General features: G+C 48.1%; 1 protein-coding gene across 2 annotated transcripts in view; it reads left to right on the top strand.

Annotated features, from left to right (window-relative positions):
- Positions 1 to 25,640, top strand: part of LOC146829570 (vascular endothelial growth factor receptor kdr-like) — a 579,398-nt gene that overhangs the window by 394,218 nt on the left and 159,540 nt on the right. The window contains exons 13-19 of one of the 2 annotated variants that reach the window (XM_085608274.1): positions 119 to 409; positions 2,153 to 2,299; positions 4,166 to 4,294; positions 10,948 to 11,054; positions 12,830 to 12,965; positions 13,310 to 13,414; positions 25,308 to 25,421. In XM_085608274.1, the coding sequence (XP_085464400.1) occupies positions 119 to 409; positions 2,153 to 2,299; positions 4,166 to 4,294; positions 10,948 to 11,054; positions 12,830 to 12,965; positions 13,310 to 13,414; positions 25,308 to 25,421 (1,029 nt within the window). Of the gene's footprint in view, positions 1 to 118; positions 410 to 2,152; positions 2,300 to 4,165; positions 4,295 to 10,947; positions 11,055 to 12,829; positions 12,966 to 13,309; positions 13,415 to 25,304; positions 25,422 to 25,640 lie in introns of both variants that reach the window. The other variant, XM_085608273.1, reaches the window with a different exon arrangement.

Here is a 25,640-nt window from a genome sequence, read left to right as displayed (position 1 = left end):
TAAGTGCCGGTGTTGGCAATTAAGTACTGGTTTCAGGCGACAGAAACCACAGGCTCAAATTAAGCACTGCTGAAGCCATGCTCCTGATTCTAATATACTCACTGTGTTTCCTTTCTAGATGTTGACACCGGCTTGAGCACCAGCCCGGAGACCCATACCTTACAAGGCAACGATGTGAACCTCACCTGCAGGGCGGACCCCCATCTCTACACAGAACTTACCTGGTTCGACCCCTCTGCAGAGGAGTTTCCATCTGTCCCTCTGGCCACCCAGTACCAATGGAAGTCCATCACCTTCTCTCAGACCCTCACAAATGTGTCGCTGGATCACGCCGGCAGGTATCGCTGCACTGCCAGGAATCGGTACAACAACCAGGTGGTGGAACGATTTACCACCCTCCTCGTCCAAGGTTGGTCTTGTTGAACTAACTGTAGTTCATATCATATCATATCATTTCCTGTATCAGTTGCATGTGCACACATCTTTGCTTCCCAAGGCCTGATATTCAATGTGAAAGATATAGGGGCTTATTTACAAGCCTCCTGCACTGCCGGTGCATCATTTTTATTATGGGAAAAACTCACACAACTGCGCCGCAAGGGTCTTGTAAATAAGACCCATGGATTCCAATTCACAGAAAATGTGTAACTGTGCGCAACATTACCTTAGGCCTACAGATTGCATTGTTTTAAGTTTTTTTCAGAGATCCGCAGAATCCCAACGAACAGGCCCTAGAAATGTATGCAAAACGTAGATTGTAGGCATAATGCATAAGCACATATTTCCCTTACTTTTTTGTTCTTCTCATGAACACAATTTTCCCTGGTAAGAAACCCCTTCTCTTGCACCTCCATCCTATACAGGGGTGTGCCCTGTCCTTTCCCACCCTTGTGAGGGACTTACTGCTGGTCCTTGCAGGTGTAACATCCCATGTCTGTCAAGGGCACGCAAAACTTTTGGGAATTCTCACCAGGGTATAAGTTTACTAGACAGCCAGGAACGCACCAGTCCTACCCTGGTTGGAGATTTAACCAAGCAGACCATCTACTAAGCTGTCGAGATGACCTCAGGGGTAAATCCAGTCTGCTGGTGGAAATGTAGGTAACACTGATGGTGAATCTGGATCGGGCTATTTCCGCTCCCAGAAACGTTTTTGCACAGGTGAGTTCCACAGAAGTGTGCAAAAGATTGCATTGGAGGCTCAGTGGTGTCTGAGTGTTGAATAAAGGCAGCCCTGGGTGGGAGAAGCCAGAACGCCATTGTGTGAAGCACACCACGTCTCTAACAGCTCCAAGTCCAACTGCACGAAGACCAGATCAGGAGCACACACCTTCCTAGCTCAGCCTTTCCAGCACCCCTCGCCCTCCACATTGCCTTACTCACCACATTCCAGCCCGCATCCGCAGAGTGTGCCAGGAACACACAGGGCACGCGACAAGAGGAGTCAACAATCTCCTTTGCAGCTTTTGTAAACCTGGGGATCAGCTGAGAATACTCAAAGTGTGCAAAAGGATCCCTTCTCTAAGGGCTGGCTCTCCAGCACGATGGAGTTAAGCGCTCGGTACTGACATCTGCGGTCATCTGCTAGTCACAAGCTTCCATCCTGACTCAGCCTCCCACCCTTCTGTGATGAGTACATTTAGTACTTTTAAAGGGCAATAGTAGCTTCTCTTACAGTGTTCGCAGAATGAAAACAAGTTGTTGTTCTTAAAGTTTAAGTTGTGTGTCCTGCTCGACGCTGAAGGCCTTTTCCATTCATGTAGCAGAGACACAGCCTGGCCTGTGCCTTGAGGAGATATTGTCTCTGGCTAGCTTTGGCCAGGTTAAAATGACCAAAGACTCAAGTGATCTCCCTTAGAGGAGAGGGCCTCCCTGCAGGTCAAGGAATGCACGCGCCTACCTTACATTTCCATTAAAATCACAAAGATTCCTGACTGTACAGAAGGTGTGATGGACAGGAATGAATATGAACATTTGGTTTGCATGGTTGTGCTCTGCAAAACTGTCTATACAGATTGCATTGTTCAAGACACCACTATCTGTAACTCATCAAAGTTTAACCTGGTCTTTCCTCTTCCATTCATAGTTATCCTCACCTAGGTGTGTCGTGCGTTGTGAAATAATGTTTCCTCTCTCTTCCCTCTGACTACAGAAAAGGAGGCCCCGCAGGTGATGCAGGAGCTGGCCGCACTGGTGGTGAACAGCAGCGGCACCCTCCACCTGGAGTGCCGGGTCAACGGGACGCCAACCCCCACCATCACCTGGCTGAAGGATGGCTACCAAATGAAGCCCGCCTCAGGTATGCTCTCCGGTGACCATCCATGAAGGACTCATGAGAGGGACTTTGGCCAAGGTTGTGACTACAGAGGCTTGGAGAGTAGAGTTTAACTGTTGCAGAAAACTAACATACACTGGATCAGTTGGTCTAAAATTGATCAGACGATGAATATGCTAGTTAGAGCCCCATTCAATGCTTCCAGCATTGCACCACAAGGCACATCACTCCAAGACACAATAGACACGGGCAGTTGTGCATGTCAATCTCCAAGCAGAGACATTGTTATAGATAGATTGCAGGTCATCGGGAAGTCTGCCGGCTCAGCCACCCCTAATAATGACGCCTACCTTGTATTTTTATCACGAGGAATGGGCCTCCAAGAGTATGACCAACCCCCCCTACTCCTTTTCCAGGCAACACCGTGTCAGGAGCTGGCCAGCGAAGGCCAGCACCACCCTTGCCTGTTGACCAGCCTCCATCTCTGAACTATAGAAAGCTGGTCTGGTCAAGACTTCGCACAGTTATTGCAATAAATCTCTTAATCAATTTCCAACTTTCCACCACAACCCAGCAAAGGTGAATTGTGCTAATTTGTCTAAAATTTGAATAGTAACACACAGTTCACAAACACTGTAATATGATCAAGGCCACTGGAATTATACGGCAGGGAGCACCAAATTATGCTTTTTAAAAAAAAAAAAAAAAAACCTTTATTTAGCACATAATGATCGTACACAGCAGGATGCCTACAACCATACTTGGCCGGCAGCGCGTGGTGGTGAGGAAAGGGCAGAAGTGTACACAGCGAATCGCCAACAACCCAAAAGGGCAGGCCGCGTCCAGTAACAGAAACAGGTTTCGGTCTTTTGTTTTCCCTTTTTCCCTGCCTCCCCCCCCCCCCCCCCGGGGTAGAGCTAGGGATCTCGGTCCCTAATAAGAGCAAGTAACAGCTAAAAAGAACTCCATTCAACTAGCCTCACGGTGAAAGTGGTCTACAAGGGCATTGCAACATCCCGCTCAGAGGGCCGTCAACACAACAGGATACACTCTGTAGTGCGCAGACATTATAGTGAGGGTCTCTTAGGGGTAATCAATTCTCGCATAGCACAATGCAGGTCCTACACCACCCCTAGTAAGCCGTGTATCAGCCCCCAGATCACTCAGTTCCCAACTAATTCCCCCCGATGTCCAGAGCCGCAAAGCGTCGAGGGCCACTGTCTGCAACTCCATCCATAGCCCCCGTCCCGCAAGTCCTCCAGCTCACCAGACGGGTGAGGAGGCCACAGTCGCCACATCCAGTGCCTGTGGGGGAAGCAGTAGGTACGCTTTCAGTGGGCTGTCTCTACCACGAGGTTAATTACCAAAAAATTTTAATTCCAAACTTAATATAAGGCTTAACTCCGAGATTTTATGTTCAAAATCATGTACTTTATCAAAAATGATCAAATCCAATTAATCAGAAAAGATCAAACTCCAAAACAGCCAATACGTGTTTCCTTAGCAATTCCAAATACCGCCCATGATCTCACCATTAACATAAGCAGAGTTACTTTTGGCCGAAATGCACTTGTTAATGCATCAGTCAGGAAAATCCTTTAAGTGGCTCCCCCGTAGTCGGTATCAGGAGTTCTTCCCTCCAGTATTAGGCTATGTCTCTGATGCTCCGCGTTCTACTAGTGGAAACATGGGAGCTGTCATTGGTTTTGGTGGAGCATTACATGTAGTGCCCAGTGGTCAGGTAAGACCGTGTGACCCTACCTTCTAGGAGCATGCTCACCCCCTTGCAGTTCTCAGGGTGGGGCGTTTCCCAAATGTCTCCGCTATATCCACCAGCAATGGTTATTACATATTACCAGCTTGTTTTATTAATTGGAATTCCATTCTTAGGGATATCCCTGCTGGTCAATAACAGTCTGATAATTGACCGTGTGAAGAAAGAAGATCAAGGCATGTATGAGTGTCAAGCCAGCAACGAGATGGGTCACGTCAATACATCAGCATATGTTACGATTGAAGGTAAGGCTGTGATTATTTGATGTGCTTCTGCTCATGCGAGTCCTTGGTTTCCACCTATAGTATTTATGCCACGCCCCTTATTATAGCCTTAAAGGGACCATCCAGTGTAGAGAAAAATGCTTCTCTTTATCCAATCCTGCATCTCTAGCAATCACCTACAATAAATATTCTATAATGGTTGCTTTGCTTGCTGATGTCAGCTGGACTTTGAGATGTTTTGTGACATCATTCATGGCATGGCCTCTTTTAGGCATGGAGCAATACTCATTATTGGATCTCCTATATGGCACCAACAACTTGTTGCTCAAGCCAGTGCACGCACAGTCCACACAGTAAAGGGCACAAAAGGTAGGTTGACCACCTCACTCCAGGTCATTACGGACACTCTCCCCTAATGAAGACGGAAGACCTGACCACGAGACTGCAGATCAGAGTGCCAGCATGTGGCCAAGGATTTCCTTTGGATTCAAAGTCCAGTTTGAGGATTGGTTCCTAAAGTAAGCTTGGGTCATATAAGGCTGCATTCATAAGATGACCATTGAGGTGAATTCTAAAAACATTAGACACCTTGAAGTGTAGCACAGACAGATTCCAGACATATATGTGCACATCTGCTTGAACTCCATAACATCAACACCTGGGCAGTAAGAGGTGATATGCTGCCTGCCACTGCTTATGCCCACACCAATGACATTTCTTACGGCACAAGCCACTTGTTCATTGGCCAACAGGAATAATCCAGAGTCGCTGTGTGTTCTGGGACACCCCCGCGCCGCACGGCCACCAGCTGCTGCGTGTGCCTCCCCGCCTTCTGCCTCGCTGCCCCGGCTCCGCCGCGTGACCACGCCCCCTGACATCGAGCGGCGTGGTCTGTGCCAGCTTCCTGTCTGTTGTTGCCATAGTGATCTGCTAATTTGTATTGTATTGCATTGTGCTGTTTGCTGTTGTTTTTCTTTCCCCACTTGTGCCTGATATCGCCTTCGTTTTTTCTTCACGCACCCGTCTCCCCGTTGTTGCCATAGTGATCTGCTAATTTGTATTGTGCTGTTTGCTGTTGATTTGTTTTCTTTCCCCACTTGTGCCTGACTTCACCTTCGTTTTTTTCACGTCCCCGTCTCATCCCTCCCCGCTCCCCGCTCCCCGCTTCCCGCCATCACCGCTAGCCCCGCCCCTTTTCTTTGTGTACCCTCCCCGCTCCCGCCTCCCAGCTGCTCCGCCCCCCCGCGCACTTGGCCATATATGGCGACCGTGCGACGCAGGTGAGTGTGACCCAGTTCTGGGACACCCCCGCGCCGCACGGCCACCAGCTGCTGCGTGTGCCTCCCCGCCTTCTGCCTCGCTGCCCCGGCTCCGCCGCGTGACCACGCCCCCTGACATCGAGCGGCGTGGTCTGTGCCAGCTTCCTGTCTGTTGTTGCCATAGTGATCTGCTAATTTGTATTGTATTGCATTGTGCTGTTTGCTGTTGTTTTTCTTTCCCCACTTGTGCCTGATATCGCCTTCGTTTTTTCTTCACGCACCCGTCTCCCCGTTGTTGCCATAGTGATCTGCTAATTTGTATTGTGCTGTTTGCTGTTGATTTGTTTTCTTTCCCCACTTGTGCCTGACTTCACCTTCGTTTTTTTCACGTCCCCGTCTCATCCCTCCCCGCTCCCCGCTTCCCGCCATCACCGCTAGCCCCGCCCCTTTTCTTTGTGTACCCTCCCCGCTCCCGCCTCCCAGCTGCTCCGCCCCCCCCACGCACTTCGCCATATATGGCGACCGTGCGAACGTGCAGCGGTCACGCGCAGCGGGCGCGCCGATTGTGCGCCGAAGGCGCGCCAAAGGTAAGCCCGTCTACGCCCGTCCGCGCCTGGACCGCGCCCAGTGCCAGGACCCCTGGCCCTCGAAGACCCCGACCGACCCGCCTGACGTACACCGCCGCCAACCTCAGCGCACTCAACGCCGGTCGACTCCCAGGATGCTACCAAGCCACACCACGACGCACCCACGGACCCTTCAGCTGCCACGCCTGCAAGTTCACCTGCATCCGGACCTGCCCCGCACCAGCACCCGCCAAGTCGAACACCAGCAGCACCCACCTCAAGTGCATCCTGCTCAACACCTGCTCCGTCCACAGACACGCCATCGAACTCTGGAACCTCCTCGACACCACAGCCCCTGACGTTGCCTTCCTCACGGAGACCTGGATGAACGCCTCTTCAGCACCCGACATCGCCATCGCCATCCCAGAGGGCTACAAGATCACCCGGAGGGACCGCACCGCCAACCAGATGGGAGGAGGCATCGCCATCATCCACTGAAACACCATCCGTATCACGACCAGCACCGACAACACCCTTACCACCGCCGAACACCTGCATTTCCAGATCCACACCGACCCGAAGACCACCCTCAGAGGCACCCTGATCTACCGACCTCCGGGACCACGCACCCAATTCAGCGAGGACATCGCCGACTTCGTCAGCCCGCATGCCCTCCCCTCCGCTGACTACATCCTCCTGGGGGACCTCAACTTCCACCTGGAGAACAACAACGACCGCAACACCAGCACCCTGCTCGACAACCTCGCCAATCTTGGACTCAAGCAGCTGGTGTCCACCCCCACCCACCTCGCCGGACACACACTCGACGCAGTCTTCTCATCCAGCACAGACATCGCCTTCAGCCACGCCACAGAGCTTCAATGGACGGACCACAGCTGTGTCCACTTCACCTTCAAAAGAACGATGACCCACCACCACCAGCAACAGGTTGCCCGCAGAAGCTGGAACAAGATCACAGCCGACCAGCTCACCACCTCCTTGAGCCAGCACCCTCCTGCCAGCTCAGCGAACCCCAGCCAGGCCGCAGACAACCTCACGAAGTGGATCAGCAACTGCGCGGACGAGCTCGCCCCACTGAGCACCCCGCCCAGCAGACCCGGCAGCAAGAAAGCCCCATGGTTCACCGACGAACTCAAGAGCTCCAAGAAGAACTGCCGAGCCCTCGAGAAAGTCTGGAGAAGGGAACCAACACCGGACAACAGGACCACCTTCAAGCTTGCCACCCGGAAGCACCACCAGCTGATCCGCGCCGCCAAGAAAACTGCATTCAAGGACCGGCTGGACAACAACGCACACAACTGCAAGGAACTCTTCAACATCGTGAAAGAGCTTTCCAACCCCAGCGCAGGAAACAACGACATCACCCCATCGCAAGACCTCTGCAACTCCCTCGCCTCATACTTCCACAACAAGATCGCGGAAATACACAACAGCTTCAACAACCAACCAACGTACACCACGACCGAACCACCACCCCCCACCACCACCCTCCGCGCCTGTACTCCGATCAGCACCGAAGACACCGTCCGCACGATGAACTCCATCCACTCAGGATCTCCGACCGACCCCTGCCCCCACCACGTCTTCAACAAAGCCGACGCTGTCATCGCAGCCCACCTGCGAGACATCATCAACACATCCTTCGACACCGCCACCTTCCCTGAGAGCTGGAAGCACGCCGAACTCAGCGCTCTACTCAAGAAACCCACAGCGGACCCCACCGAACTCAAGAATTACCACCCCATTTCGCTCCTCCCGTTTCCAGCCAAAGTCATCGAGAAGACCGTCAACAAGCAGCTGGCCGCCTTCCTTGAGATGAATGGATCCCTCGACCCCTCACAGTCTGGCTTCCGAGCCAACCACAGCACCGAGACCGCCCTCATCGCCGCCACCGATGACATCCGAGCCCTGATGGACAACGGAGAAACAGCGGCCCTCATCCTCCTAGACCTCTCCACGGCATTCGACACTGTCTGCCACCGCACCCTAGTACAGCGCCTCAGCAACGTCGGAATCCAGGAGAAGGCTCTGGAATGGATCATCTCCTTCCTCGACGGAAGAACACAGAGAGTCCGCCTACCACCGTACAAGTCAGAGGCCACCGAAGTCATCTGCGGCGTCCCTCAAGGATCCTCGCTGAGCCCCACCCTCTTCAACGTCTACATGAGCCCCCTCGCGGCCATCGCACGCCAACACGACCTCAACATAATCTCCTACGCCGACGACACCCAGCTGATCCTCTCCCTGACCAACGACCCCGCCGCCGCCAGAGCCAATCTGCACGAAGGGATGAAAGAGGTAGCCGAGTGGATGACGACCAGCCGCCTGAAACTGAACTCAGACAAGACGGAGGTCCTCATCCTAGGCTCTTCACCCTCCGCCTGGGATGACTCCTGGTGGCCACCCGCCCTGGGCACCGCACCCAAACCGACAGACCACGCACGCAACCTGGGCTTCATCCTGGACTCCTCTCTCTCCATGACCAGGCAAGTCAACACCGTCTCCTCGGCGTGCTTCAACATCCTACGCATGCTACGGAAGATCTTCTGGTGGATCCCCACCGAGACCAGGAAGACCGTCACCCAGGCCCTCGTCACCAGTCAACTGGACTACGGCAACGCCCTCTACGCCGGCACCACCGCCAAGCTCCAGAAGAGACTCCAGCGGATCCAGAACGCCTCAGCCAGACTCATCCTCGACATCCCGCGAACCAGCCACATCTCCGGACATCTCAGAGACCTGCATTGGCTCCCCGTCAACAAAAGAATCACCTTCCGCCTCCTCACCCACGCACACAAAGCCCTACACGACCAAGGCCCGAGCTACCTCAACAACCGAATCAACTTCTACGCTCCCAAACGCCACCTCCGCTCAGCCAACCACGCCCTCGCCGCCGTCCCCCGCATCCGAAGAGCGACAACAGGAGGAAGGTCCTTCTCCTACCTGGCCGCCAAGACCTGGAACTCCCTCCCGACCGACCTGCGCCTGACCCAAGACCACCTCTCCTTCAGGAAGAAGCTGAAGACCTGGCTGTTCGAGCAGTAACGGCACCCCCCTCCCCCCAGCGCCTTGAGACCCTATGGGTAGGTAGTGCGCTCTATAAATGTCCTTGATTGATTGATTGATTGCTCCTCAGTGAGGTCTCCTTTAGGTCCCCTTTAGGACTGCGTCCTTGGTGAATAAGATCCTCCATTAAGCCATTAAGGGCATTTGGCACAACCAGCTGCAAGTACAGAAAGCTTCTGATATTCTGGGATGACCAGGAGCTGTCAGTACGGCTTGAGTCCAAGAGGTTTTGTGAACAGCAAGGCATGTCCCAGTCCATACAGGATGAGCCGCAACTCCCTTCAGTCTCAATGCAATGAGAATATATAGAATTATTGACAATACTATTACCCACCACCATAAGCACATCTATTTCAGAACCACTTTGTAGTTGGGAATCAGTTGCGAAGCTGATGGTGTGAACAGTGAATAATAGGTAAGGCGCAAGTGTCCGCCACGCGAATGCGTCATAAGTCAGGCGCACATTGTATAGTATACCGCCTCATCAAAATGGACATCAAGAATGGATCAAGTCTACGTAGATGAAGCAAGGGCCATCTGTTTGCTTTATGTCTTATTCCCTAAGTCAAAGCAAAGTACAAAATATAGCGCCAGATGTACAAAAGGATTTTGCATTTGCAAACCCTGCAATTCAAACTTCTGATTTGCGATGCAAATCCATAGGGTCTGTGACTGGACCATGCATACAGCCCATTTTACAAGGCGGGAAGATTCTCTGGCTTGTAAAATTGGCTCTTCGGCCCACACTAAATTGCCATTAGGAAGGGGCATAAAAGGGGTGCTCCTTTTAAACTGCAATTCTGTATTGAATGTATCAGTAGTTTGCAAATACTATTCTGGTTGCAAACATTAACCAGTTACCGACTCCACAAAGGAGGTGGTAACTGACTTACAGATTGCAGACAATTGCAAACTATTGCGGCAAATTGCAGACAGCAAGAGGGCATTGCAAATTGGGACTGCCTAATGAATATTATGTAACCCATTATGATTAATTATTGTGTGCACTGACCTATTAATACATAGGTCGATTTGCAAAATTCCATTTCAGTCGCAAAAAGTCAGTGTGCAATATGCGACGACTTTTTGGCCATTTAATTATTATTCAATGCCCAAAAATCTACCCCAAGATTCTCCATTTGAAATGAGTTGAATGCATGTTTAGTGAATGAGCATCATTTCAATAACATGTTCTGTGAGCCAACCAGTGCTTTTCTGTGCATCATTTTTCCAAACTTCAAGAAGTTCTTTAATCAATTTGCCTCTCCTGCCCGCTTCCAGTCCCCTTAGACTCCTCCTCTCAGGGGGTACTCCATTCCTTTAGGGCCTACATGCTTGGATATTTCGGTTTTATTACTTTTTCTCCATTTCCCCAGAAGTGAACTACTATCCAATCGTGCTGTATGGCTGAAAGGGATCCTTGGCAAACCCTACGCAGCTTTTCAACATCAATTCCATTTTCCTTCGTGCTCCGAGCTGATACATACCCTCAACTTGATAAACTTCTGAAGAATTGATGAGTTGTTTGGCTTATTTGTAGACAGCAGAAGCTGTGAGTTTGCCGTGAAATGGTCATTGCAACAGCAACTGTAGAAGAGATTTCATCTAATTGCAGATAGATACACATTAATATGCATGTTAAAATGTTGAAAGTATAGATATTTGAGCATTCAGCTTTAGAAACATAGACGATTTTAGAGATGCTTTCGAGTCAGACGGTGATGTAAAAGATGTCCTGTCTTTTCTTGCTATTAACATGCAGGCGCGGAGGAAAAATCCAACCTCGAAGTCATCATCCTGGTGTGCACCGGCCTCGCAGCTACGCTTTTCTGGCTCCTTCTTACCCTGTTCATCCGGAAGCTGAAAAAAGTAAGGCACGCGCCATACCGCGGCAGGGTCAGTAAAACAGAAAATATTGTAATATAGAGGCTGAGGAACCTTTGTATTTCTGTACATGGACCGGAGGGAGTCACATGCACATGGTGGCAGCCATCTTGTGAATGTTGTCTGTGGAGCGAGTCACATGCGCGTGCTGTCAGCCATCTTGTGAATGCTGTCTTGTTATCTGTATTGTGGCATGCATCTCCCTTGTAATGCAATGTAAAGTAATGTAATGTAAAAAGGATTTGTAGAGTGTGGACTAATCCCCTGTTACGGGATCTAGGTGCTGAGTTGGTTCAGAAGGTTTGGAGCATCAGTCAAAGAGACAGGTCTTGAGTTTCTTGCGGAATGTTGTGAGTAAGGTGGCTGTTCTGATGTTCAGGGGGAGGGCGTTCTAGCAGGAGAGCAACATCCTACTGTGCGTCTGCAAATGCGGGTAATGTTTGCGAGCGAGGCAGGATCGAGGTTGCAGGTTGGCTGGTGGAAGTGGAGACGCTGGTTGAGGTAGGCGGGGCCATTCTGATAGAGCGTTTTGCAGGCGAGAGTGAGTATCTCAAAGTGGCAGCGTTTCTGGATCGGGAGCCAGTGAGTTTGCAGAGGTGAGGCGTGATGTGGGTGCAGCGGGGTAAATTGAGATCCAGTCTGTCTGTGGCCCTTTGGATGGTTTAGAGCTCGTGTATGAGGTGAGCGGGTATTTTGTAGTAGAGTGCGTTTCCGTAGTCTAACCTGCTCATGATCAAAGCCTGGGTGATGGTGTTTCTGGTGTCCTGTGGAAGCTATTTAAATATATTTCTGAGCATGCAGAGGATGTTGAAGCAGGCTGATGTGACAGCTTTGATTTGGGGTCTCATGGAGAGTTTGGTGTCCCGGGTGATGCCCAGGTTTCGAGCCCTGTCAGTGGGGGTGGGATTGGGTCCCAATTCAATAGGCCACCAGGCGGTGTCCCAGTGGGAGTTGTTGGGTCCGAAAATCAGGACTTCCGTTTTCTCGACATTTATTTTCAGTCAGATGGCGCACATGCTGGGGCTGTCATACAGCATTTGAAGTTGTTTTTGGTGTTGGTTTTCTGAGGGGGACAGGATGAGTTGCGTGTCATCGGTTTACAAGATGATGCTGAGTCTGTAGGAGTGGGCGATCTTTGCAGTGAGTGCAAGGTAAATGTTGAAGAAAGTGGGGCTAAGGGATGACCCCTGCGGGACTCAGCAGTTGATGTCTTTGGGTTGGGAGGTGAAAGTCTGGAACAATTAGGCGATATTGCCCTTTGCTGATGATGTTAACAACTGGTTATTCCCCCCTTAATTATGTACCTAAGCCAAAGGAGCATGAATGTGGATACAGGGCAATAGAAATATGTTAATGCCAGGTAGCAGGTGGGCATGGGCGCTAATATAACTAGTTCCCCCATCCTTAGCCGCACAGATGCACACACACATATACACACACTCACACCAGTTTATGTCCATGTGCCACAATTTGACTTGCATTAGGATGTAGAAAAACATTATTTTTACCTGGTGCCCGGATCTGCTGCTTGGCTTGTTTTTGCAAAGAGCCATACTCTGCGACATTGGGAGAGCAATGGAATCTTTTTATTCTTGGACACACAGGAAATAAGCTAACCATTCTGCGGCTTTATTGTTAATCCCAGAATCTTTCCCCAGCATAGTCCATTGGTTCAAAAGTCATAGGGATATCTAGTAAGAGGGATTAGTGCATGCATATGCAACAACCCTTACTTTGTGGCATGTGACTTTTCCTTGTAGCCCATGCCAGCGGACATCAAGCCTGGCTACCTGTCAATCATAATGGATCCAGACGAAGTACCCCTAGATGAACAATGTGACCGACTCCTGTATGACAGCAATAAGTGGGAGTTCCCGCGTGACCGCCTGCGGCTAGGTAAGAGATGCATGGAAACCCAATGTTGGGCGTGATGCCACAGAGCCAAAAGGCTGATTCTTAAAGTAAAATATGTCAGGCTACTTTCACAGTGTGTGGAGGAGGAGCAGCCCCTTATTACCATTGTGTATAAAGGCCGACAAAGAATTATGTTTGTGTCAAACACAAGAACATGACTGTCGGTTGATTAATTGTGGGTCTTGTTTTGGTGGATACACATGGCGCCATGAAAAGCCTTCTTCAGTAATAAATATTCCATGTGTTGCACATGGATATGCACAGGACATGGGATTGCCTTTTGGTCTTGTTCTTTTGACTAACTCTCTTTGGTGTTTTCTTCTTAGGAAAGACACTTGGTCATGGTGCTTTCGGGAAGGTGGTGGAAGCCTCGGCTTTTGGGATCGATAAATGTTCAACCTGCAAAACTGTTGCTGTGAAGATGCTAAAAGGTATATTTGTGTTTGACTTTGTGTGTTTATGCTCCTTATTGACAGCATCATAACAATGAATGATACTTCTAATTTTGCAATAGTCTTCACCTATTGAAGCACAGAGGACCTTCAGAATCCAGGATCATGGGCCCATATTTATTCAGAGGTAGTTTATACACTTTGCCCAGGTCATGCCTTAATACTATCTAGGGCCAACCTCTCCTCAGGATAAAAAGTTCTCATCTAGGTGACTATCAAAGTCTTAATATCTTTTCTTTTCATCTAAGATTCATACATAATCTCCCTTGAAGAATCTTAATACATGTTGTTTTATTTTCTTTTTAACACTTGTCACAGTACATATTCAGCTTTTTCTCTTAACCAAGTTAGCGGCTTGACACCCGAAACTTTCATAACAGCACACTTTACAAATTAATTAACAAAAACTCCAGAAGGTTAGTCATATCTCTTGGCCCTTTTATGTTCATGGTGGGACAGCTTTCCCCTCTTTGATTTCCAAAATCTCCTATATACTTTGACAACTTCTGTGCCCAAGTCCTGAGCTGCTTGGTCTTGGTTTTTTTACTGCCATAGACAGCTGAGGCACCAATGGCAGAAACCTAAATGTTTTCCGACCTCTAAGTGAATCCGGGGGACTGGAAGTTTGGTCGGGAGGGAGCAACCCCAACTTAGGCAGGTAGATCCGCCAAGCCAAATTCTAAATGACCCCTAAGTTGCTGAATTTTGATCTTGGATGCTTGGATCTCAGTTCAGCTTTGGCAATTGACAAAACAATTGACAAAAAAATTATGTGATTGTGAACAGAGAATTGTGTTTCACTTTGACACAAATTGCAAATTTGTATCAAGTAAACAATTGCTCATTGCTGTGATGAGTACTGTCCAAGCTTATGCACCCAGCCTCCTTCCAATTGCATCCTGATTTCTGTGATTATGACCCCCACACACCATACTGTTCTGTGCACTGCAGGAATGGGTTGAGATGGCCGAGCCACCATAGAAATGTGTTCTGCCCAGTGCACCACTGGTCCTCTGAAATAGCTTGCTATTTTTTCAAATCCCTAAAAATGTACTGCTACTTATAGTTTGATCAGAAATATAAAAATATCATTGCTCCGTGACCTAAATTTAGAACTCTTGATCCCACATAGAGAACATGAACTGTGCAGTGCATCAATGTTTCATAGATTCCCGTGTTTATATCTTTCTGCCTACTTAAACCTGATTACACCGAGTATATACCAATCGTTGTGCAATAAAAAACACCGTGTGAGTGAGCTGAATATTTTATATCTTGAGAAACCTTATACTGTGCTCTATATAGACACATTTATTCTTTGCCACTTCCTGATTTTCCTTTTTCAAGGTTCGGGTTTTCACATAAGTCATTCAGTTACAGTGTTAGCTTTCTTTCTGTGTGAAATGTCCCCAAAAGAACATATCTTACAAAATGTTGATACTATAGATTCCTATATGGATAGTATGAAATATTTTTTGTGCAGCTGACATGTTATCATAGGTCTCTTATTGGATTATTACATTGTGACCGCTGTAAGATGATGTGAGGGAGAATATGTGTATATATTTATGAATATATACATGGGAATATGAGATTACTTTGGAACCTCCTGAGGCACAGCCGGGAGTAGGCAGCAGTCAGCGCTTGGTCGTATCGTTTTTAAAACTTGTGGAATTGTTTTTAATATTCACTCACCCCTCTCCTTGCCTCACGATCTTGGTGTGCAGGTATCCCCCAGCTCAGCGCTACAAATGCTGGCAAGGGAAATCGCCGTCCCACTCCATCTGCCTCCCCTCACGCCCAGACAGTGACACGCCCACTCTGAGGCCACGCCCCTTGCAACCAGTACAAAAGCGCGCTGAATTACGAGCGCGATAGATTACTTTGGAACCTCCTGAGGCACAGCCGGGAGTAGGCAGCAGTCAGCGCTTGGTCGCTTCGTTTTTAAAACTTGTGGAATTGTTTTTAATATTCACTCCCCCCTCTCCTTGCCACACGATCTTGGTGTGCAGGTATCCCCCAGCTCAGCGCTACGAACGCTGGCAAGGGAAATCGCCGTCCCACTCCATCTGCCTCCCCTCACGCCCAGACAGTGATACGCCCACTCTGAGGCCACGCCCCTTGCAACCAGTACAAAAGCGCGCTGAATTACGAGCGCGATAGATTACTTTGGAACCTCCTGAGGCACAGCCGGGAGAAGGCAGCAGTCAGCGCTTTAAAACTTGTGGAATTGTTTTTAATATTCACTCACCCCTCTCCTTGCCACACGATCTTGGTGTGCAGGTATCCCCCAGCTCAGCGCTACGAACGCTGGCAAGGGAAATCGCCGTCCCACTCCATCTGCCTCCCCTCACGCCCAGACAGTGACACGCCCACTCTGAGGCCACGCCCCTTGCAACCAGTACAAAAGCACGCTGAATTACGAGCGCGATAGATTACTTTGGAACCTCCTGAGGCACAGCCGGGAGTAGGCAGCAGTCAGCGCTTGGTCGCTTCGTTTTTAAAACTTGTGGAATTGTTTTTAATATTCACTCACCCCTCTCCTTGCCACACGATCTTGGTGTGCAGGTATCCCCCAGCTCAGCGCTACGAACGCTGGCAAAGGAAATCGCCGTCCCACTCCATCTGCCTCCCCTCACGCCCAGACAGTGACACGCCCACTCTGAGGCCACGCCCCTTGCAACCAGTACAAAAGCGCACTGAATTACGAGCGCGATAGATTACTTTGGAACCTCCTGAGGCACAGCCGGGAGTAGGCAGTAGTCAGCGCTTGGTCGCTTAGTTTTTAAAACTTGTGGAATTGTTTTTAATATTCACTCACCCCTCTCCTTGCCACACGATCTTGGTGTGCAGGTATCCCCCAGCTCAGCGCTACGAACGCTGGCAAGGGAAATCGCCGTCCCACTCCATCTGCCTCCCCTCACGCCCAGACAGTGACACGCCCACTCTGAGGCCACGCCCCTCGGACTTCTCCTACACTATATAAATGTGTAGTTTCCGGAAGCGCAGCGGACGAGCGCAGCGGGCGCGACGATTGCGCGCTGAAGGCGCGACGATTGCGCGCTTAAGGCAAGCTCGTCTGCGCTCTTCCGCGCCGAGTCCGGGCACAGGGCCGTTCCCCCTACCCCCCAGACTCCAAAACTTAGGCACTACAACGCTGAAATGTTACACAGTCTACGTCCTCCTGCCACGAACTGCTCGTGGCACCTCCTTTCAGCTGATGACATCCCCCAAACCTGTCCCAAGTGCAATTCACTTCTTAAACCTAAGCCCAAAGCCGATTTAATCCAGGACTACCATATGCTCCTGTTAAATTGCAGATCTCTGCCGAAACACAGGACAGAAATCTTCCTGTTATTAGACGAACTCATTCCGGATGTAGTTTTCCTGACAGAAACATGGCTTACCACAGACTCCGATCCTGCCTTAGTTAGTACTCTCCCTCCTGGCTTCCAAATTATTCGGCAGGATCGCCCTGATGGGAGAGGCGGAGGCCTAGCTATTATCCATAAAGAACAGTATCAATGCCGTACCATCCCGGAAATCATTCCCGACTGTGAGAGTCTCGCTTTTAGTATTAATTTTTCCCCGAACAACTGCCTCTCTGGTTCTCTCATCTACCGTCCCCCAGGTCCCCTTAACAACTTTCACCTGCTTCTCCCTCAGACTGTTGCAGATCGCGTTAGTACCTCGTCCAACTTCATCTTGCTAGGTGACCTTAACCTTCACTTTGACTCGGTATCGGAACAGGTAGTCACCACATTGGTAGACGCGATACAACTTACCCAACACGTCAAATCCCACACCCACCTCAAGGGTCACCTACTGGACCCGGTCTTTAGCAACTGCTTAAACTTCACAGTCGACCTACCTTCCCCGCTCCCCTGGACAGATCACTTTTTGGTGCCCTTCACATGGATCACATCTAAGCCGTTGTCGGGAGGACTAACAACCAAATCCATCCGAGCTTGGTCCCGTCTCTCAATCACCGACTGGTCCTTGGAGCTCGCTTCCAATCAACCTCTTCATAATAAGGACCCAGGCCTAGCCTACCAGGCCTATGCTGACTGGATCTCGCAAACTCTCGATAAAACCCTCCCTAAAAACAAAATCACGCTAAAACGCTGCCTCAAAACGGCTCCGTGGTATACGGAGTCTCTCAGGGACAAGAAACGCCAGTGTAGGAAATACGAAAGACGCTGGCGTTTAGACTATTCTCCAGGTAGCAAAATCAGTTATCAAGAGTCAATCAACGAATACAAAGCGGAAGACAAACTCGCCCAGGCCACTTATTTCTCCAATAAAATCCTCTTAGCCAAATCCAAACCCAAACCCAGAGAAATCTTCCAGATTGTAAAAATACTAACCAAACCCCCTTCTAGTCTGCATGATACACAATCGTCAACCCACTGTAATGATGTAGCCGAGTTCTTTCATCAAAAAATCAATAACATCTACTCCACTTTTCTTCCCAGTAATATCCCCTCCCCAACTCAGTCTAAAGCAGTCTTAACCATTTCCCTCCCTCAGCCTCATTTTATTCTGGACCACTTCCCTCTCCTGGATCTTCTCACCCTGGAAGCCATAGCCCGGAAAGTAAAAACTGGTTCCCCAGAAGATCCAGCCCCTCCAGACATTCTCATATCTGCATCTTCTATCACACTGCCAATCATCAGAGATGTACTGAATGCTTCGATCATATCTGGCTTAGTTCCCCTACCATGGAAACAAGCCATGGTTCGTGCATTATTAAAAAAGCCTAATCTCGACCCGTCAGATCTCAGCAATTATCGGCCCATCTCCCTGCTCCCGTGGGTGAGCAAAATATTAGAAAAACACGTCAACTGTCACTTGGTAAATTTTTTGGAAAATGCCCAATTGTTAGACGCCACCCAGACGGGCTTCAGACCTAAACATGGGACTGAGACCGCCCTCCTCATGGTCACGGAGGAATCCAGAAAAATCCTGGACCGGGGAGGATCAGTGGCAGTGATCCTCCTCGACCTCAGTGCAGCCTTCGACACGGTCAGCCATGACACCTTGTTACATCGTCTGTCCAGCGTCGGAGTTAAGAACAAAGCCTGGGTTTGGTTGAAATCCTTTCTGGAGGATAGATCCTTCCGAGTCTTTGACGGCGAGGCCGTCTCTACCAGCAGACCTCTGGGGTGTGGAGTCCCTCAGGGCTCCTGCCTAAGTCCCGCCCTTTTCAACATCTATATGAGGCCACTGGCTGATGTCGTCCGCCCATATGGGATTAAGATCATCTCCTACGCGGACGACACACAGCTGGTGGTCTCACTGGCACAGGGAGGCAATCCCCCGGTGTCAGGCGGACTTAGAGATTGCCTAACTGAAGTAAAAAACTGGATGTCCTCATTGTCCCTTAAACTGAATGGGGACAAAACGGAGCTGATGCTCCTGGGCCCCTCCGACCCCCTTCTTTTTAATTGCCTGTGGCCCTCCGACCTAGGCCCCCCTCCAGCACCTAAAGACAACATCAAAAGCCTTGGGGTATGGTTGGACAGTTCCCTGTCATTTAAGACCCAAGCCACCAAGCTCTCGGCAATCTGTTTTGGCCTCCTCAAAATGCTTAAAAAAATCCTGCCTCTCAATGGAAGACAAACAGGTAGTCATTCAGGGTCTGATACAGTCCCGCCTGGATTTTAACAATGTGTTATACCTTGGCGCCTCAGATTACACCCTACGCAGACTTCAGATAGTGCAGAACTGCGCGGCCCGCCTACTACTTGAACTCCCTCGCAGTCACCCTGTGAGGGCCGGTCTGGTCAAACTGCACTGGCTGCCAATTCAGCAAAGAATTTATTTTAAAGCCATGTGCATTGCTCATCAGTCCTTCTGGGACACAGGCCCCATGATCACTCGCGATCTAGTTACCCACTTCACACCCACCAGAAACCTCCGCTCCAGTCAAACCTTTCTGGCGACACCCTTTAGAATAAAAAAGACCAGGTCAGGCGGCAGGTCGTTCACATACAACGCTGTTAAGTTCTGGAATGCTCTTCCTTTGCATCTCAGAGCTAACTGCAACCTCTCGTCCTTCCGTAAAAAGCTAAAAACCTTCCTTTTCAACCATTCCTACTAGTCTTTCCCAGCCACCTTATTAGGTTCCTTCCAATATCATCTAGCGCTTGGACGCCCCTGGGCAGCAATTTGCGCTCTATAAATGCACATCTATTCTATTCTGTTCTATTCTATGTGTGTGGGTTTGTGTCTATAACTACCCAGCGTCAGTCCCCACTGGGTAGTTATAGTTAGGTCAGCATTTCCTTAGGGAATGCTTTTTTTGTTTTGCTAATAACTTTGGCACTGTTTGACGAATCTCCACAAAACTTTACAAAAAGTTTCTCTTTCTTACTCAATTTTGAAAAATAGTGGGCTTTTTTACCATTGAACAAACTTGTTCCAACAGGAGCAAGGCTCCAGCAGGAGCAAGGGTCTGATTGGCTGCCAGCAACACGAAGAAATATGTTGCTACCAGCCATTATAGGATTCGGGACGTAGTCCCCTGTCCTGCAATTAAAACAATAATAATAAGGAGGCAGGGTAATGATACTCTGCCCCCTAGGTCCTGTGGGGGTTCCAGAGGCACCCCACCTGCCCTAAAAAAAACATCCATTTGTGCTGTGATCCCCAGGAACTGCCCCAGGATCGCAGAAAAAAAAGAGAATGGCCACCCACCATTTTTTATTATTTAATTGGGGAGAGCGCATGAGAGGGACGACCCTCCCCAAGCCCATTTTGAGCCCGGTGCCCCCATCCACTGGGACTGGACACCTTAATTAAATGGAGGGAGGAGCGCAGCCTCCCTCCATGAACTGATGGCTGCCCGGGGACCTCATCCCCCAGAGCCCACTACATAAGGTGCGGGATACACTGCCCCCTCCCTGAGCCTTATTAAGCCCTGGTCCCCATCTGCTGGGTCAAATTTATAAAAAGGGGAGGGAGCTACACAGCCCCCTCCCAATTTAATTTAATTAATAAACTTAGAAAGCACCCGATTCACCCCCGAAGGGGTATCTCCATGCTGGAGCAGTACAAGAGCAGAGTCGGCAGACAGTTAAACAGCAAAAAGTTCAGTTTCAAGGAGTTTCCTAAAGATCAAAAGATCATCACATCTTCGAAGTGTAAGGGGCAGTTAATTCCATAACAATGGAGACATATAGGAAAAGGCTTTGCCTCCTGTCTGAGATTTCTTAAAACGAGGAATGGTAAAGAGACATTTCTTTCCAGAACATAAGGTCCTGCTTGCTGGTAGGGAATACGTTTCTTGAATAAGTAGCTGGGTCCTCTGCCATATAAGGCTTTATGTACAATGCAGCAAACTTTGAATGTAATTATCTGGCGAATGGGCAGCCAATGTAGTTGTTGCAGGAAGGGGAAAGAGGATGTTCTAGAAGGCAAATTAGTAAGATGCTGCACCGCCGTATTCTGTACTACTTGTAGTCTATTCAACAATAATTCATTGGCCGTGACCAAATGAGCATTGCAATAGTCCAGGCGACTGATGACCACTGCCTGAACCAAGGTTTTACGTACAGCTAAAGAAAGGAGGGAGAATACTCTGTGCAGAAGATTAATCATATGGAAGCAAGTCCCAGCGGTAGCTCCAATTTGTTCCTTCATAGACACGGTCTGGTCTAAATACACACCTAAATTTTTAACCACCGTCTTAGGGATTGGGGCAGTGCCCAACTCCGCCGGCCACCAATCAGCAGCCCAAAGTATATTGACATTACCAAAGAGCATAATCTCACTTTTTCCAGCGTTTAGCTGTAGGTAGTTATGGTCATCCATGAAGAAATAGCTTTCATGCCCTCTGAAAAGTGAGATTTTGTGGTTAAGGAACTTTTGTTAAAAGATAAGAGAAGTTTGGTGTCATCTGCATAAGAAATGGAGATGAAACCAAATTCTATCACAATCTTTGCAGGGGGGTGGCACATATATGTTGAACAGCGTAGGGATCAAACAGAAGCCCTGAGGCACTCCCTTGGTGAGTTCAAAACGTGGGACCGGAAGGAGCCTAAATTGATGACCTGCGTGCGATGAGTAAGAAAGCTTGTAAACCATAGAAAGCCACGTCCACAAATTCCAATCCCCTCCAGTCTTTGCAATAGGATTCGATGAGACACGTATCAAAAGCTGCGGAAAGATCCAGCAGCACTAGTAACACAGCTTGATTATAATCCAGAGAGCCTCTGATGTGATCTGATACCGCAATCAGTGCAGACTCCGTGCTATACATAGGCCTAAAGCCCAACTGTGAAGGGTCTAAACAATCAGTAGACTCTATAGGCCTCATTTATGAGAAGTGGTGCATCGCTGCGTGAAAGCAGCGATGCGCCACTTCTCAGTGCACCCTCCTTGCGACACCAATGATGCGTCATATTTACAGTATGACGCATCATGTCGCAAGGAATGACAGATACGTCAGTATTACTGATGTATCTGTCGGCGCAAAAAGTGGCGCATTGCTGGAGAGGTGTTAGAAGCCTGACGCAACTCCAGCAATGTTCCATTCACATGGGACAAGCCCCATGTGAATGGGCCTGCGTCACCCTTACGCCTGCCATAAGGCAAGCGTAAGGTTTTGACGCATTGGCGGCATAGAAGTGTTGTAGTGAAATCTCATAGATTTCACTGCGACACTTCTACGGGGCTTTGTTGCGACAACACGCCCACCCTACATACATTATGCCTGATGCAGGAATGAGGTAGCACAGGGCTTTACAAGGTGACGCATCTACCTAGATGCATCAACTTGTAAATATGTCACAACATGGCACATGTTTTACGCCACCGCAGGGTCACCAAAAGTGATGCAATGGTGGCGCACAATAGGCGCACAGGCTCATAAATAAGTCCCTTTTCTGTACGTTTTTTATTGATAAATCCTTCCTATAATTGCCTTATCAGATGGAGAATGGAAATCGGGCGGTAGCTGGACAAAACTGATGTAGATAGATTGGCCTTTTTGCAAATTGGGATTATCTGAGCTGCCTTCCACTCAAGAGGAAGTTGGCCCACTCGTCATCGCGAGATTTAATATAGTGCAGATGGATGGGGCAAGCTGAGTAGATAGCAATGCAGCAATCTTAGCTGGTATGATATCAGTAAGTGACCCAGACTTCGCAGATTTTAACATTTCTTCCACTGCATGTACTTGTAAAGGTGTGAAACTATCTGAAGGAAGAACATTTTTAATATATAAAGGGGCGATAACGGAAGATCCTTTTTAGCTATCCTTGGTTCCAGGTAGTTTGGCATAAATAAAATTTATTTTGTCTTCCAAGTGGTTAGCGATGTCCTTGAGAAGGAGGAGTGATATCATCAGCTGCAGTGGGATTAGTGAAGGATTTGAGAATTTTGTACAGCTCTTTATAAGAATTCCCTGCTTGACTGACTTGGGAGGCTATGTGCGCTTTAAGCACTTTTTTCATGTTTTTATGATAAAGTGCTTGTGCTCATTTATAAGCGTCTCTCTCCATTAGATTCTGAGATGAACGCCTCATCTGTTTCTGAGTGGATTTGTATTGTTTTAAAAAAAGGAAAACAGTCAATAGCAGATTTTAAACTTAAATTCAAACCCCCTAAATCCGCTCTCAGAGAAGCCTGGAACTTAATTTTAAAAGCGCCGGAGTAATTCTGAACCATTGTCTCTTAAAACTGTGTTAGGTAGTGTCGTAAGGAAGATCCACAAGCATTCTAGTTATCCAGCAGTCAATTAAGGTGCGGTCTGACCACACTACCTGGCGAGGGGCCTTGGAATGTAGGTTAGAAGAGTTGGTTAGAATTAAATCTAACTTGTGGCCACCAAAATGCATAGGGCCCACATTGATCGTTTCCAGACCTAAAGAGGCTAAATCAGATAGGAACTGAACAGCTTCACAATTGGAGCTGCTTTTGCTATGTATGTTGAGATCTAGGGACGCAATACACTAACGAACCTTTCCAACACACTTGAGGTGATAATTCAATTTTGATTTTGATCTCTAATTTGTCCTCAATACGGGACTCAATAATAGATACTTTTATTGACTCTTCATATATTATTGCAATACCGCCACCCATCCTACCATCCCTATCAGTACTTAAAATACTATAGTTCTCAGGGAGGGCCTAGGTGATGGCAGGCAAGCCTTTAAAGGCTCCAGGGACCTCGTCCCTTGGGCCGATCTAAAGTTGAAAGGAAGGTGGAACCCCACCTGCCGGAGCCTGTTAAGGCATCGGGGACCCCATCCCCCGGCCTCAACTACAAACTAAACTTTAAAGGGAGTGGGGCTGTGCAGCCCCCTGCCCGAACCTATTATAGCTCCAGGGTCACCATACCCTCAGGGCCAGCTCACAAACTGTGTACCAGGGAGCCTACTCCAAGGACACATTAGTTCCCCTCCCTCAGGAAACTGCCTTGCGGCCGTGCATGGCATGGGGTTGCTTGCCTGCGAAGTGTTAACCACAGAGTATGGCCTCAGGCCAACTTCTCGTGGCACATGGGCAAATGATGTGTGCGGCGGGGGATTGACTTTATGTATGGTAATAAAATATTACTTTACGTTTAAAAAAATCTAGAAATTCACTGAAAAAATAAAAGTTAAAATAGTGTTATAGTTAGGTGAAAAATTCAGTGGCAACGTAACATTTTGAGCAAAAAATAAAAAACACTGAAATTCACCAGTTATAGTTATCCCAAGTAACTATAACTCATAACCTAAAGTAAGTATTGCCGTGCACTGCTAATTGCCCCACATATTACATCATTCATGAAATCTTCTAGGACAACATTGATAATATCACTGCAACCTTTGCAATAAAATTATTGATAAGATAACTGTGCATCGTGGAAGCACGAGTTACAGTTACCTTTATAGTTACCTTAGGGCACGAGTTATAGTTACTTGAGATAGCTATAACTAAAACTGGTGAATGTCAGTAGCTTTTTTGAGTTCAATATGTTATGTTATGTTTCACTGAAAGTTTCACCTAACTATAATTTTACATTAACGTGTTTTTTTCAGTGAATGTACATTTATATACATATATATAATCAATGAAAAAGCAAAGGTTACAGGGACGTTATAGTTAGGCTTAGATTTTACACACACAAAACCATAGAAATTCAGCAGTTATAGTTAACTGAGCTAACTATAACTTACACCCCCGCAATGCACTGCTTATCACCTCACATATTACATCACTCATGACATTTTCTATGGTAAAATACTGCCAGTAGGTAATATATATATGTTTGCAGTAGAGCATGCATAGCACTAGGAGACTGTTCCTCATTATGTGGGTTTTCAAATGTTTTAATGCAGAAATAGTTTGTTTGACCCTCTTCACAGCTTACCTTCACATCCTGGTGGACGTGAAGCACAATTGTAAATCGACACTTCATGGAAGTCAATGCTTTTCCAGTGTGCAGAGAGTGTGTGCGTTCATACCTGCGTTTGTGAGCATGCAGCAGTGTTATTCCCATTGCAGCTTTGTTCCTCTGAATCTTGCATTTCTTGATTAAAAGGGCTCTCTAAGGTACTCTTTCAGGTAAGTTCAAAGTGACTGCAACAATCAAAACACACCGTACATACAGAAATGCAGTAACAGAAATGTGATGTATGCCTAAAAAAGCATTTGAAATGTTTTTAGATACGTTGTTAGATTGAGTTAGTTGTCTTGATACCTGTGAAGTATTTGTCATTTTACAAATGTCGGATACATTTTCATTCTGTGTTAAATTGACAAAGCTGATAACAGTCACTATTGTTAGTTCTTTTGTTGCCCCGTTCTGCACATTCTAACAAGGTTTGCAGGTCTTCTATCTCTGTAGCAAGTGATCGCTCCTCTTTCTTTTAAGCAGAATGTGCCACTGCTAATGAGTGCAAAGCTCTGATGTCTGAGCTGAAGATCCTCATCCACATTGGGCACCATCTCAACGTGGTCAACCTGCTGGGAGCATGCACCAAACCTGGAGGTAAGAGATGGCTGGTCTACGGTCTGCTCGTATGACCAGAATGGAACAGCAAGAAACGCGATCCCCCGCTAGTGAAGGAAGCACCTTGAGATCCTGTTCTGCCATAGGACACAACTAATATTGGTTCTCTGTATTGAGGATTATGTTTGATGTTAAATTAGACCAAGAAAGGCAATAGATTATAGTTGGTTTAAAATATTAAACAGTTGGGCACTGTTG

This window comes from Triturus cristatus, chromosome 5_2 (assembly GCF_964204655.1).
Source record: "Triturus cristatus chromosome 5_2, aTriCri1.1, whole genome shotgun sequence".
Lineage (NCBI taxonomy): Eukaryota > Metazoa > Chordata > Amphibia > Caudata > Salamandridae > Triturus > Triturus cristatus.
The sequence above is the reverse complement of the archived record's forward strand: the minus strand, read 5'-3'. Positions and strand labels throughout refer to the sequence as shown.